Source organism: Anser brachyrhynchus (genome assembly GCF_964034855.1).
Source record: "Anser brachyrhynchus genome assembly, chromosome: 2".
Taxonomy (NCBI): domain Eukaryota; kingdom Metazoa; phylum Chordata; class Aves; order Anseriformes; family Anatidae; genus Anser; species Anser brachyrhynchus.
In genome coordinates, this window is record NC_137695.1 from 67443737 (window position 1) to 67457389 (window position 13653).

The following is a 13653-nucleotide window of genomic DNA, read 5'->3' on the forward strand; positions in this document are numbered from 1 at the left end:
TAGTGTTCTAACTTCTATCTGCAATCTACTTTACTTCTAATTTTCTAGTCTAGACTGAAATACTTCTTTATGCATCTCAACCACAACTTCCTCTAATTAGAAGTACTATCGTGAACACACTATCAAATTCTTAAAAAGGAAGTAGTGCTGTGACAGACCTATCAGAGCACAAACGTGATGGTAAGAAGACAAAAAGAGATCTACCTGAAAGATAATAGAACACACTGACCTGTAAAGATCACAGGTCTCTTTGTTGACACAACTGAGGCAACAAAATAAGCTGATGTCAGAAACTGACTACACGTGAATCATGCAAAAAATATTGTAACTTCTCAGTAAAGACAAAAAGAAATGTATATTCTACCTAAATATTTCCAAGTAAGTTTAACAATACACCTCTGCAGTTTTTTTTTTGTTTATTTTTATTTTTGCTTCCTCTAAAAAGTTGAAAACTCTGTCCATACACAATGCCAAAGCTAATGATGGCATTTAAGAAAAAAGAAGCAACAATGCTGGAAAGAGGTATGAACGAGAATACCTTCAAGAGACGGCAAAAGTTAACAACAAGTGAACTTCAAGTATGTGTCAGTGTTGCCTACTGGGGTCTGCAGTGTGTTGTCTACCTGATTAACAGCCCAGATATGAAGAGCTGCATACCTTCCTTAAACAGCACTGACTTACACTCTTCAAAAGTGACTGCTTCATGAAAGGCATTTTCAGTAATGGTAGCAAGTAGCAGAAGATGGACATTGCTGTAAAGGTGGTGGGTTGTTTTTTGTTTGTTTTTTAAAGAAGAACCACCCTTGCTTTAGAGGTTTCCAAATAGCCTTCAATCCTAGTGATTCTTCTTCCTAGCTTCAGAAATATACCAAAGAAGCTAAACCTTCTCCCACTGTTCTATGAGGCTTCACTTCCTAATCCAGCTGAGCCTAAAGTGACTACAGTCAAGAGCCATGGTTCAAGAAATACATTTAAGTTGGAAAACACATTACTACCACTAATGCTTCAATGCAAATCTTTCTTCTACAACAGTAGTTAAAAGATCAGGTTGAAAACGCAGGATTTAGCAACATCCTGAATCTTTTTTTTTTTTTTTTTGATTGCAGTGGTCACTACTGTACGTGACAATGAGAAATCAGGCCAAAGTATAATGGTGGTTCATAAGACTCCACATGATGCAACGGAAACAGGGTAACATATATATCTCAACACAGACATGTAGGGAATGCCCGCAGCATTCACTCCAAACCCTAGCAGGAAGTAACAAACGAAATCACACAGCTAAGAAAAATATAGCCTATAAACAGATCGTGCTGAAGAAAACGTACTATCACTGAGTTTTTCCTATTAGTTCCTGAACAGCATAAAAAAATCAAATACTTTGAATGGTATCAGCATCATGTCCAAGATGATCAAGCTTGTGGTAAGCACCGTCCAAAATTCCCACCCAGACAACCCACTGCTATTTCCTCCTGGTCACTGAAGGATGTCTGTATTTTGTAATCACACAAGAATGTGTGATAGTTGACAGCCACTACCGGTAGGTACAAGACTAAAAGAGGTTCCAGACTACTCATTGAAAACAGTAAGTTCATACTTAAATACTTCTTAACTCTGTTAGGATCAGGGAGGAATCTTAATAAACCTTTAGCCAAAGTTTGTTCCTTCTGTTGTTGCAGCATTAAGAGAGTGCCATGTGATTTTAATCGCTTTCAATACTAAAGGTTGCAATTAAGGAAACCAGATCAAAGACCAACCAATGTTCACTGTTTTCTGCAGGTAAATTTTTAAAGACGTTCCAAGCATGATACAACTTGAGATCCATTTAGGACGCCCTAAAAAGGGCTTCCGTGGGAACTAAGTGATAGACAAACCACACATAGCATACGTTACCCTTCCTAGATGCTACAGTCTCACTGCAGCACTAAAGCCTATTTTCCAAGATGCAACAATGCAATTAGGCACATCACGGAATTGTGAAGTTGGTCATGAAATAGACCTTGCTGTTGGGAAGATATCGACTGATCCTATCCCGAGCCTCATCTGCTGCATGTTCCACTAGTGCCAGGACGTGTTCTTCAGCAGTGCTGTCTGTCAGGCTGCACGCATTTCCCTCGGGTTCAAATATGCAACTAAAGAAAGAAAAGAGTAGTAGTTGTAGAAATTAAAAGATAAAACAAAGGGCTAAAATTCTGAGCTTGCTAAACAGATTAGTCCTACTCCTTTCCCAGTGAGAGTCTACTTTAGCATTTCAGTAGAATTATAATCATACTACAAAACTGAAGTTTTTCAGCAGAAGCTAGCTTATTAACTGTTTCTGTACCTTGATGAAAATAAAGGAAGAACTTCAAGACAGAAATTGAGATTAATTTTTTACATCATTACAAGGTGAATGTTATATGCAACCTTGGTCTCCCACATAGACAAATATGCTATTACCGCAAATTCCAAACAGAAAGATGCAGAAAAGAAATTACATGATGAGGGAATGGACAATCTGCAATTCTGTGGGGAAAATATACAAATAAATAAAAAACCCCAACAGATTGCAATTATTAGGATTATGTCGTGTAGTTCCCAGAAAGAATAGGACATTACTCCCAGTCAAATAGAGATTCCTTTTAACTCCTACGTTTGTTAATATTGGCGATCAGTGTTCATACTCGGTCACACCATTCCTGTTTATCTTTTAGTAGATCACTCTTCTTTACAGCACCAGAACAATAAAACGTAACGAATAAGCACACCTCAAATGGAACAGGACATAATATCCTCGCTATTATATAAAAACAGAGAAAGGCAGTATTACAAAAGGAAATGCGAAAGTACCAGTAGGATATGGCAGTCTTCATTAAATATATAAGTAAACCTCTGTACATCAAAATCTTTTAGGGTATTACGTAGAGATTACAAACTAAGGGCCAAACGCCTTAGGTACTAGGTAAGTGAATGCAGAGCACCTCTACCCAAGATCCATTTCCTTGTCCCGGGTTACCTTCTTTTATTTGCTTAGCTAAGATTTTTCTTTCTGTATAGAGATTCAGATCCAATACACAGAAAGTTTTGCTATTAAAGACAATGGAAAGATCACAGGGTCACGAGAAAAATGTGTTAAAGCTTTTTGTTCCAATGAAACTTAAGGAAATGGTGCATACAGCAGCAAACTCCTCGAAAACAGATACTTTCCATCACTCTACAGAATGCATAATGGACAAGAATTTTAAGTGAATGTTCAGCAGGTACACTGGACAAAATTTTCAAAAAATGCTTAGATATTAAGATAATCAAGTCACTTTCTAAACTACAGCACAGAGGTCTAAACTAACACTTTTTGAAAACATTGATTTCAGCTCTTTGCTTTTAACTGTGAATTGTGAAGGCAAAAATATCTCCTACCATGTCTGATTCACTACCCAAAGTTCTTATTGTACATCAAAAAGAATATTTACCACACCGGTGCCAAAATACAATTGGTTTAAAGGTCAAATTAATTAGCAAAGAAATAGTTCTGAGTACTAAAATTACATAAACACTGAAAAGAACAGGAAAGTAAATTTATAGCAAAACTGATCCCAAAGAAACTGGAAAGCAGGATACAATTCACAGTCGTCTATTTCACATATTCTTGACCATGTGATTGCACATTAAGGTTGATTTTAAAGACAAAGCAGTACTGTGTTGCTTGGCAGTCTCAATTTCCTTTTCTGTTAGCTCTCTTTACTTGAAGACAAGCACACAAAAAGCGGCAAAGTACAAATGTACTTCTATAAGGTAGTTTACTTAAGAAGTAATCAGAAAAGGAAACCTATTGTTCTGGTATCATACAAACCAAATAATGGTATCCAATAAATAAATAAATAAATACATCTGTATGAGGTCCCATTATACAGAAAACTACATTCAATTAATTCCTGTATGTAATCTATTAAACACAATACGCTTTGATCATTGCCTGTTATACAGCAGCAGGTGTGTTTCTGTATGCTGACATCAGAATAGCCCCAGAATTACTCAGTTTAAAAATATTTTTAAAGATTTAAAGATTTGCTGTCTCCTATTGCCACAAAATACTTTTCTTCCCTCAGATATTAAATAGGATTACAAAAACGTTCTTGTTACACTAAACATGTGACTGTTTAGAACTTCTTTTTAACAAAAATGTGAGAGCATCAACTTGAAGTAAGAAACTATTTTTTTCCTCTGGATGTTTAAGAAAGAAGACGAAAGAAGACTGCAGGACATATCTCCATAATCAAATTATTTGATACATAATTAGCAGTGCTCTGTTACAGTTTGATTTTTATACAATTTGTCAATTAAATTCCAGTTGACGTAATGCTCTGCAATCTATCCTAGGACATCTATGTAAGTCAACATTCACTAAACAAGGTAATTTCCTTCTAAATCAGGGTTTCTGGTACAATCTCCTCATAAAATAGAAAATAAAAACCTATTCAATTTGTCCAAAATTAGGTTTTAGCAGTAAAGACATGATTTTGTGACAAGGGGGTACCTGTTGCTAGAAGACAGCTATTTACACTACCAATGTATTTTACAAAGAAGCTTAGTAACATTTCACTGGGAAGAGGTTATCATCTGCTTTAGAAATAATCTTCTGTACACCTATATCCTGCCAGATAAAACTAAAGTTAAATAAAAATCATTTACTGATCTGGTCCACTTTGCCCTCTCACAAAGATACTGTTTAGATTTTAATACACACCAACCCTTTTTTTCTTTTTAAAATGAACACAGTGATTTTCCATCAAGTTTGACATTAACCACAAGATCAAAGTAGAAAAATCAAAGTTATGACAAAACATGAAAATTTTGTGTCTATGTTAAAAACCCTACTTATTTACTGCAGATGTAAAGAAGGATAAAATATTAATATATACACATTAACTGTAAGCTGGTGTTCAAAAGAACATGCAGTAATTCTTTGAGTTGCTTGTTTCAAGTTGGAATACACTGGATTATTAAACTACCTCTAAGAAATAATAAATAAATTAAATTGCTCATTTATCCTACGGACCACAAGGAAAAAGGACACAAGGAGTCTATTCTCAATTCTTTGCTGCTGTCTGATATTACAAAAACTGCAACAGACCAGTAAGCATGCCCGTTAAAACCTTTACCTAATAACTTCTTTATTTTGCTTTTTAGATTTCTTGGTAGTCTCTACTTGTACAGGAACAACTTCAGGGACAGGTTCCTCAACTGATGTGTCTTCATCACCCAAAAGAGCTGCCTGCTGAGAAAAATCCATGTCCTGCATAAACGACATGCTGCGCTTCAAAGCTAACAGCCGTTCCTAGAATCAGAAAGGACAGAGCAGCAGGGACTTAACCTTTCCCTCACAGCCAAGATGCTATGATAATGGGATGGGATGGGAATGGCCATGGCCTTATTTTGTTCTTAATGCCTCATTTCCAATGGTGATGCAACATGATTTGGTCATGGTAGCATGGCATCAGAATTTCTGCAGACCAACTATCCAGAGAAAAACAAACAAAAACCCATGCATGTGCAAAGACAGCTGCCTATTTTACACAATTCTTACCGTAACAGACCTGCAACACAAACATGTTCACACGCATGCACACACAAAAAGGAGCTCACAAAAATAATTCAATTATTACAGACTAAAATCTGCATTTGAATAAAAAAAATGTGTGGGTTTGCACATGCAGATCTGTGAAATACCTGAAACCTCCCATACACCCACCCATCCTTAAAAAAGAAAGGCAGAAATAAAACTTAAATAGTATCTTATTTTCAAAGTTGAACCCAGAAGCAATGTTTTATAGTTGGATTTTAGGCACTTAGATTTTAGGTACTTCCACTGACGCCTGTGGAGTAAGCTCCTACAGACTTCAGTGATGCAGATGAGGCTGATAAATAAAGGTGTGTTTATAATACCAATGCCATCAAGCCTCTAAATATAGCAGCATAAATAGGTACTGCTATAATTAATGGCAGATGGATGAAATAACAAGACTGTTATTAACTATGTTCCTTTTTTTTAGAATGACCGAAAAACCAACAACCCCGAAACAAAGTATTTCTGCTTTGTTTTTAATAGGTCTCTTACTTTGCTCATCATCTTAAAGCCTGTATGCAATATCTTCTTGGCTAGCTTGTAGTAAACAGTATCTGGTCTGTTGTACGTCATTGCATTATCACACATAAGTTTAAAATCTGCCTGTAGAATGCAAAACAAAAAGCTGTTAAAATTTCAAACTCCTTTGTTAAATGACTGGCAGTTACCATTTCATCAAGGCAGCTCTGTCAAAAACATTAACCACAATAACATTCCAGCAGCAAAAGCAGAAGACTCATGGAAAGCCAAAATGGAAGACTGAATTGTAAAGGTTTGAGCCCTTTTTCTCTTTTCCCTTATTCAGAATGCTCAGATTTGTCTGGAATTGTTTTTCTGTGTGTATAAACAAGTTTATACACAACTCCTAATAAATACATATCAAACGGACAAAATGTAAAAGAACTACTATTTGTCAAATCACTTATAGGAAATCTAAGCCATGTTTTACTCACCTTGCTGGATTTTTCTAAGGAAGGAAAAAAAAAAAAAAGAAAAACAAGCCAATGCTCGCAGCCAAGGCTACTGTTACATCAATGCCACCCTAGAAAATACCACTGAAGGCAGCTGATGGAATTTTATGAACTGGTTAAATAAAACTCCTTTCCTTCCAAGAGCTGACATCATGAAAAAAAAATCAAACTGTACTGTCTGTAAAACAACAATGCATTCAATAAAGTATTACAGCAATGCCAATACCCAAAATAGCTAAGACAAGTTGCCAATAACTTTGCCACATAAGTTCTGCCAAAACACCATTCCAAATGAAGTTATATGGAAAACTATATGGAAATACACAGCTGCTATTGTATCTCACACAAAATGCTTCAGTAACTCCAGTTTTCTTGCAGACATTTAAATTACCATTTAATCAATCTAACCCAGTCTAGATTTAAAAAAAAAAAAAAAAAGATAAAAAGAAAAAAGAGCAGCTACAGGTTCCTTAAAACAACTTAATCCTTTGTAATATTCTTACTCATATTTACATCTAGAAGCATGAATTCTATGTAACTTCAGAGTATGTACTTGGTTTCCATGGTAATTTGCAGTAGACTGTGGTAGAATAGGAAACTGGGAAATAGAGAACTTCCACAGTGATAAATAAACCAACAAACCCATTCTAATACAAAGAATATACTGAGTTCTGAACATATGAATGCTAAAATAATTTAAGAAAGGCCTCTAAAGTTAATCTTTGATTTCTTACTGAGGTGTTCTGAAATAACTATATCTCTATCAATTCACCTTGAATTCAGTGACTGATTTGTATTCATTTGCTGCAATTTTTTCCTTCATAGTACCAAAATCCATGGGGTGCTTTATTATCATGGAATATCCAGGAGCAATGGCATCCGTGACTGGAAAAGCAAAAAACCCATGAGGATCTTTCCTAAAAGTAAAAAAAAAAACACAAAACAAAACAAAAACACACAAACTTTTAGATTTATATAAGCAAACAAAATGGCCATTGTTTCTATACTACATTAACGGCATAAACGGGCAGTCTTTTTAAAAACAACTGAAAACACTCTCCCAAAACAGAAAAATACTTGAAAAGTTCCCTGATGCAGGAGAAAATTTTGATTATGCATGCGTAGACTTTCTGAAAGAGATTCAGCTAGTTCTTGAATTATGTAATTCTTTCTTGTATGCTTTCTCTATCTCTAGTTACACTCCAAATGGGTCTTTTGGCTTCATTCAGTGAAGAGGCTTCACCTCATTCAATCTTCTTGTTCATAAGATCCTCTAAAAATAACTGCAGTGTTTACTATTTTACAGTAGTTCTAAATTCAGCTTCTTGCTATATAATAAAAACAGAAAAATCAAAGATTTCTGTAATTTTCTTTTCAAAAATATGAGCTACAGGGTTAACATAAGAAAAAAAACATACAAACAATAAAATAAAAAGCTTCTCCAAATCAGAAGATTATCAAGCAAGCAGGTATATATTTGCTTTGGCATCTGTCAAAGGACGTCGAATAAAACACAACTTCTTAAGAACAGTTCAATCTTTAGGCTATTACAATTCATAACTTTTTTTTTTTTTTTTTAATTCCCTAAATTCAGTTTTCAATATTTACTAAATCTTCAGTTGCAACATACCCTACACCCAAAACATACCATGCTTAACCCCAGGCATTGTTGGTAACAATATTCAGCAACTAATCTTTAAAAATTAACAAGTCTGACACAGTTGCAAGTTACCAAACATATTACAGCTACTACAGTCATTTAGGCATTATTTGCTAACAGAAAACCAGGATAAGTTTTAAAGTAACATGTATGTGCTAGGCACCGTCAATATAACTAGAGATACAATATGCTTAATACCTTTGAAGCTGGCGAAGGAAGTGTTCTAGTAATTGCTGGATTGGTGTGCTCTCATTTTCAGCTGCAGTTTGAGATGGAAACATGGATAAGTGCAATGAAACGGAGAATACAATAATTAAAAACAAAAAAACAAAAAACAGACAATTGTAACTACAAGTGCAACTTGTACGGGTTTAGAGATAAATGAGACATGGATTTCAATGACAGCAGAAGCACGTCAGAATCTATTTATAAGCATACAGTAATGATTTATTCATCTTTATTACTTAATCAGTTTTAAACATAATAAATTAAAAACTAAGTAGATATTAAATTAGATGCAATGCTAAGTCTATTAGTAAAATTTCTTAAAACTAATAAAGTGAACATAAGGTGTTATCTATTTTTACAGAAAAGAAAAAAGAACCTTTGCTGCTCAAGTAGTGCACTTGGGAAATCCACATTCTGATATTTCACCAGTGCAATTTTAATAGTTCCTTTGCCATAACACCAATGCAATTAGCACATCTGAGATTCAGTCTAATCTTTTCAGTCAAAAAGAGGAGTGACACACAGATGCAGACTTCCCGGAAAGATAGGTATAGATTAAGGTATTGCCTAACGTACAGATTAAACAATAAACTCTACAAATGTTAGCTACCTGGTCCATGTATATACTTAAGAGAGACTGGCTCTCATGTGAAGTTTGAAAAATTAAAGCAGCATCCTGAAAACTAGAATTACAGCTCCAACTCTTCATCATGAAAATGGAGAAACATTTCCCTTTTTAACCAAAACAGCTAAGACAATTTATATGCTTTCACATCTGTCTGTTTCCAAGCAGATGAAAATAGAACCCTAGTTAATATAGGTGGCAGTTTCTAGCCTGACAGCTTTTCAGGACTCAAGACTCTCCAGAGACATAAAGCTTTGATCAGAAAGTGTCAGTAACCCCTATCAGGGCACCTTTACAGTTGACGGACAAATTCCTAATTTAATATTAGAAGTCATTATAAGTAGTCATAATTGTAGTAGCTATAATTAAAAATTCCTCAACAAATGGCTTGACCTGTTAACAGGCAGTGTTTTGAAAATAAGACAATATATTCCTAGACACAACATTTACTACTAAGTTCCAATTCAAGGCAGATGGGTACTAAGATCATGATATATCTGAACATTCTGTGTAAGAAAAAGCTTCCACTGAAAAGTGTTGAAAACCTGAAGGGATTAAACATGCAGAGATTACCATACACAACTGATACAAATGTTGGCTAGTGATGAGACTTAAATAAAACTGGTAATGGAGTAGGGACTATGGTCCTTAGAGACATCCTATCACAACTTATCTGCCATACTTTTGATGAAAAAAGTAATACTCAAAACTTAAATTACTTAAATATTTATATACTTACATACTATATTAATATACTCTGATGTTTAAAACTCCACACAGATTATAAAAGAAGACTATAGCAACAGCTAAACAGTCTACAAGATTTTTCTCTTGAACTGAGCAAAGCTTAATTTCAGACGTTATGACCATTGCTCTGTAAATGCCAAGGAAATGCTAAGGAGGAGGAATTGTGGAACACCAGGCACAATGACACTTTATTCTACCTAGTAACAGGAGCCTGAACCAGATGTCTTCAGCATGTTCCATCTATGAAAACATACCTACTAAAATGCAGCAGCAACAAGAGGAATATTGATTTTTCAGACAGTGTTTTCAGCATTCAGAAGTTTCTGCTAAGTCTCTAAAGTTCAGAAAATTCTCATGGAAATTTTACATTCTGGTACCTTGGCAAAAGCTTGATTACTTTGTTGTCAGTGTTTTAAAAAGCACTCAAGATGATTTAAGTTTTCACACTGCTCACCTTGCTGATTTCTGCATGCTCTGACAGGACGATCTGGAGGAGGTTCAACCTCCACTTTTTTTCCAGGATCAAAGTCATCAGTTTCTCCTTCAGTGTCACACTGCTCTTTCTCCCTTTTCCTCTTTTTCTCTTCCTAGTACAGAAGGAAGAAAACAGGTCTTAGAACATACTTGGAATGTGCTATTCTACACACAAAAAGGTAAAGACAGTAATTTTCCATTTGGAATGTTCAAGGTATATCTGACCTGTAACATGTAATAATACTGTTTAAACAATAGCGTCACTTCAACTGCCACTTGTCAATTTTTATTTCTGATTATGTAATACTATTTACCTTTTTCCTCTTTGTATTTAATGCACTACTGTTCTCTCATCAGTTCCTAAAAAGAATGTTAAACTCTGAAGCTATTTACATGTGAAATTACATGTTAATACCCACATCAGAGAGTAAACAAAGCTAATTTCTGATTCAGTAAAGAACAGTCTGTAGATCTGCTTTCATCTGTGTGTGTTTTGTTGCTTGATGCATTAAACAGGAATCAATAAAATACGCAATAATTCAGTAACAGTATAAAAGTGCCACAAGAAATGCTCTGACAGGGGTGGCAATTACTGATCTCTTCCTGAGCTTCAAAGCAAAGATATGCTCGAGTCATTCTTACAGTAACTACTCACGTTTGCACAGAAAAGCATACTTTGATTAACCTTGTTTAGACTACAGTTTTATTACTGATCTACCCATTAGTTTCTTTTGTATGCAACAGTAATGAAATTCTGGAGAAACAAAACAAACAAACAAACAAACAACAACAAAAACACACACACCAGAAACACACACCCAAGAAAAAGCACAATACCCTTGCATTAAACGTGGTTCTTTTGGTACATTTCAACTCCCAGACCTATACGTAACTGAAACACTTGAAAACATCTCTACAAATAAAGTTTTCCTCTCTCTGTGCTGTGTTCAAGAGCTTCTGAACAATCCTACAAAATACACCACCTTCAAGTAAACCGAGCCCAACAAATCGATTTGAAATAACACTTTAGCCATAAACACACACAAAGGAGTACAGAAAAACTGTCAGATAAGAATAAAATGACAGCATAGAACTTAGAAAGCAGAGAGGTCGAAGTACGATTAGTACACAAAATCAGTATTATTAAAACAAAACTGTAGTGTCAGTGCCTTCTTGCCAATTTCAACCTCACTCCTCAACATGAGTCGTGTCCTTAGGCATAACTAAGGTGATCACAATTTCTACTAACAAAACCACAAAGCCACAAATGCAGGTTATTCTAAACAAGAGATGCTACGACTACTGTATTACAGTACTCAACAGAGCACATTTTAAAAACCTGTTTTGAGTAAACATATAAGTTTCCATGTCCAATATCTTGTAATGTATTAGGGACAGAAGTTCATTCTGGATTTATTTGAAAGAACAAAAATACCCTCTTCAAAGGGTAGCAAAGCATGTTTCTGACCTGGGTGAAATATGAAACATCAGATTTAAGAACAGAAATATTTCTATCTAGAGACAAAACAAATGGATAGGAGAAAAAGCAGTTAAAAGAAACAAGCTTTTACATTATTCAACAAGTCATCACTTAGGTATCACTCTTCTAAATGGAAGAAATGCACTAAGTCCCGTACAGGGGTTTTCTACCGTTCTGAAGTGTGAACATTTTTTGATTTGATTTTGATTGAAGAAGTTTCCAAACAATGACCTTCCTACAATACCAATTAAAAAAAAAAAGAAAGAAAGAAAAGTGTTTCTGTACACTGAACCAGATTTTACATCTGATAAGTGTGCATGTCTGAATTCAGGTATGTATAAATTCTAAAAGTAACAGCTTACCTTTCTCTTTCTTCTTTCTTCATCATCAAGATGCTTTTCCTTTTCTTTCTCAGATTTTTTTTTCTTTTTTTTCTTCTTCTCTTTATGTCGTTCTCGCTCATGATCTGATCTGTCATCATAGTAACTAGAATCATGCCCTGACCCAGAAAGTTCAGTCACTTCACTGCCTCCAACTTTAAGTACCAGTTTTAAAGGTTTTTCCAAAGGCTTGTCTACGTAATCTAAATTAAAAAATATAAAAAAAAAAAAAAGAAAAAAAGTGATGGCAATTAAAGTCTTATTAGGGATGCTTCTTCTGGAAGCGCTATTTACAAGAATATGCTATGGTTTGAAAATGCACGCGATACGTTCAGAGATAAATGCAATTGCGAAGGCTAGCAAATCCACATTAAGCAGCTGCTGTTCACACATTTAATATCATGACTTCCAAAAACCCAGAAAATACAAGGAACTAACTCCTTGGCTCTCCATAAAAATATCATAGATGCAAGTATAGTTCTTGCGTCCTACCATAAGTCCAAGTGTCAGTGCTTGCAAAACACAAGCTGTTTCTAAGCTTAAAGCACCTGAAAACCAACGGTAACAGTAGTTATTTCACTGGATTTTTTTTCCTGTCAGCGTTTGAACTGTTTGCTAGAAGCACTTCTTGTATCTGCTAAATGACTAATCTTTCAACACATCCTCCCACAAAGTAAAACCTCAATTGTTGCATGAGAATTCTGAATACATCTAAAAATGTTCCCTGAGACGCGCAGCATGACAAACGCTTGTCAGAACAAGGTGAAAACACGTATCACTCAAACACTGATATACTAATGGGAATCCCTCAATAAGAGCCATACAAACCACGAAGACACCCGGTCTCAAACACACCATGACACTCCACGCCAGCGTCCCAGCGCCTGCTCTGTGTTCTCAGCTCCTCTCCCGAGCCGCCTTCACGCGAGAAGGCCATCTGCTTCAACCCTGTCTCTCCTGCCGAGGGGGGGTCCCTGCTCTCAGGGAAACGCTCCACTCAGCACTTCCGTTTCTCCACAGCCGGCGGTTCACCCCTGGAACGCTCACCCACGCAAACAAAGGCTTCTCCCTTCAGGCGCTCCGCTGCGACCCAGCCCACGAAGGGATGCCGAACCCTGCCGACAGCCTTTATATATCCTCTGAAGGATAGAGACACGTCCTCCGGTACAAGGGGGCGTCCCCCGCTCTCGACCGCTCCCCCTCACCCCCCCGAGTTCTTACCGCTGTACGTGGTGGCAGAGGCCGAGCGCCATTCTGCCTTCTCTGCCTTGTGTTTCTTGTGCTTCTTTCCCATAGTAGAGCCTACCCCATCAACCGCAAGTTCCTTTCTCCCCGCCGGAAACACTCAAAGCGGAAGGATTCTGTCCCCCCCGCCCCCTCTTCTCTGGAGGAAGATCCCGGTCAAGGGGAAGGAGGCGGAGCTCCTTTCACTAGCCCGCCGATTTGGAAAAAGGCGGTAGTGGTGACCTGGCGTGTCGGGTTTTCT

General features: G+C 36.2%; 1 protein-coding gene across 6 annotated transcripts in view; it reads right to left on the reverse strand.

Moving 5' to 3' along the window:
• Window positions 1-13530, reverse strand: part of BRD9 (bromodomain containing 9) — a 32643-nt gene extending 19113 nt beyond the window's left edge. For 4 of the 6 annotated variants that reach the window (XM_080578603.1, XM_080578602.1, XM_080578607.1 and 1 more), the window contains exons 1-8: window positions 13389-13530; window positions 12150-12370; window positions 10288-10420; window positions 8432-8492; window positions 7346-7490; window positions 6095-6205; window positions 5139-5314; window positions 2000-2132 (exon numbers count right to left, since the gene is read on the reverse strand). In XM_080578603.1, the coding sequence (XP_080434729.1) occupies window positions 2000-2132; window positions 5139-5314; window positions 6095-6205; window positions 7346-7490; window positions 8432-8492; window positions 10288-10420; window positions 12150-12370; window positions 13389-13461 (1053 nt within the window). In that variant the 5' untranslated portion in view covers window positions 13462-13530. The remainder of the gene's footprint in view (window positions 1-1999; window positions 2133-5138; window positions 5315-6094; window positions 6206-7345; window positions 7491-8431; window positions 8493-10287; window positions 10421-12149; window positions 12371-13388) is intronic. The other 2 variants (XM_080578605.1, XM_080578604.1) reach the window with 2 other exon arrangements.
• Between the last annotated feature and the right edge of the window lie 123 nt (window positions 13531-13653).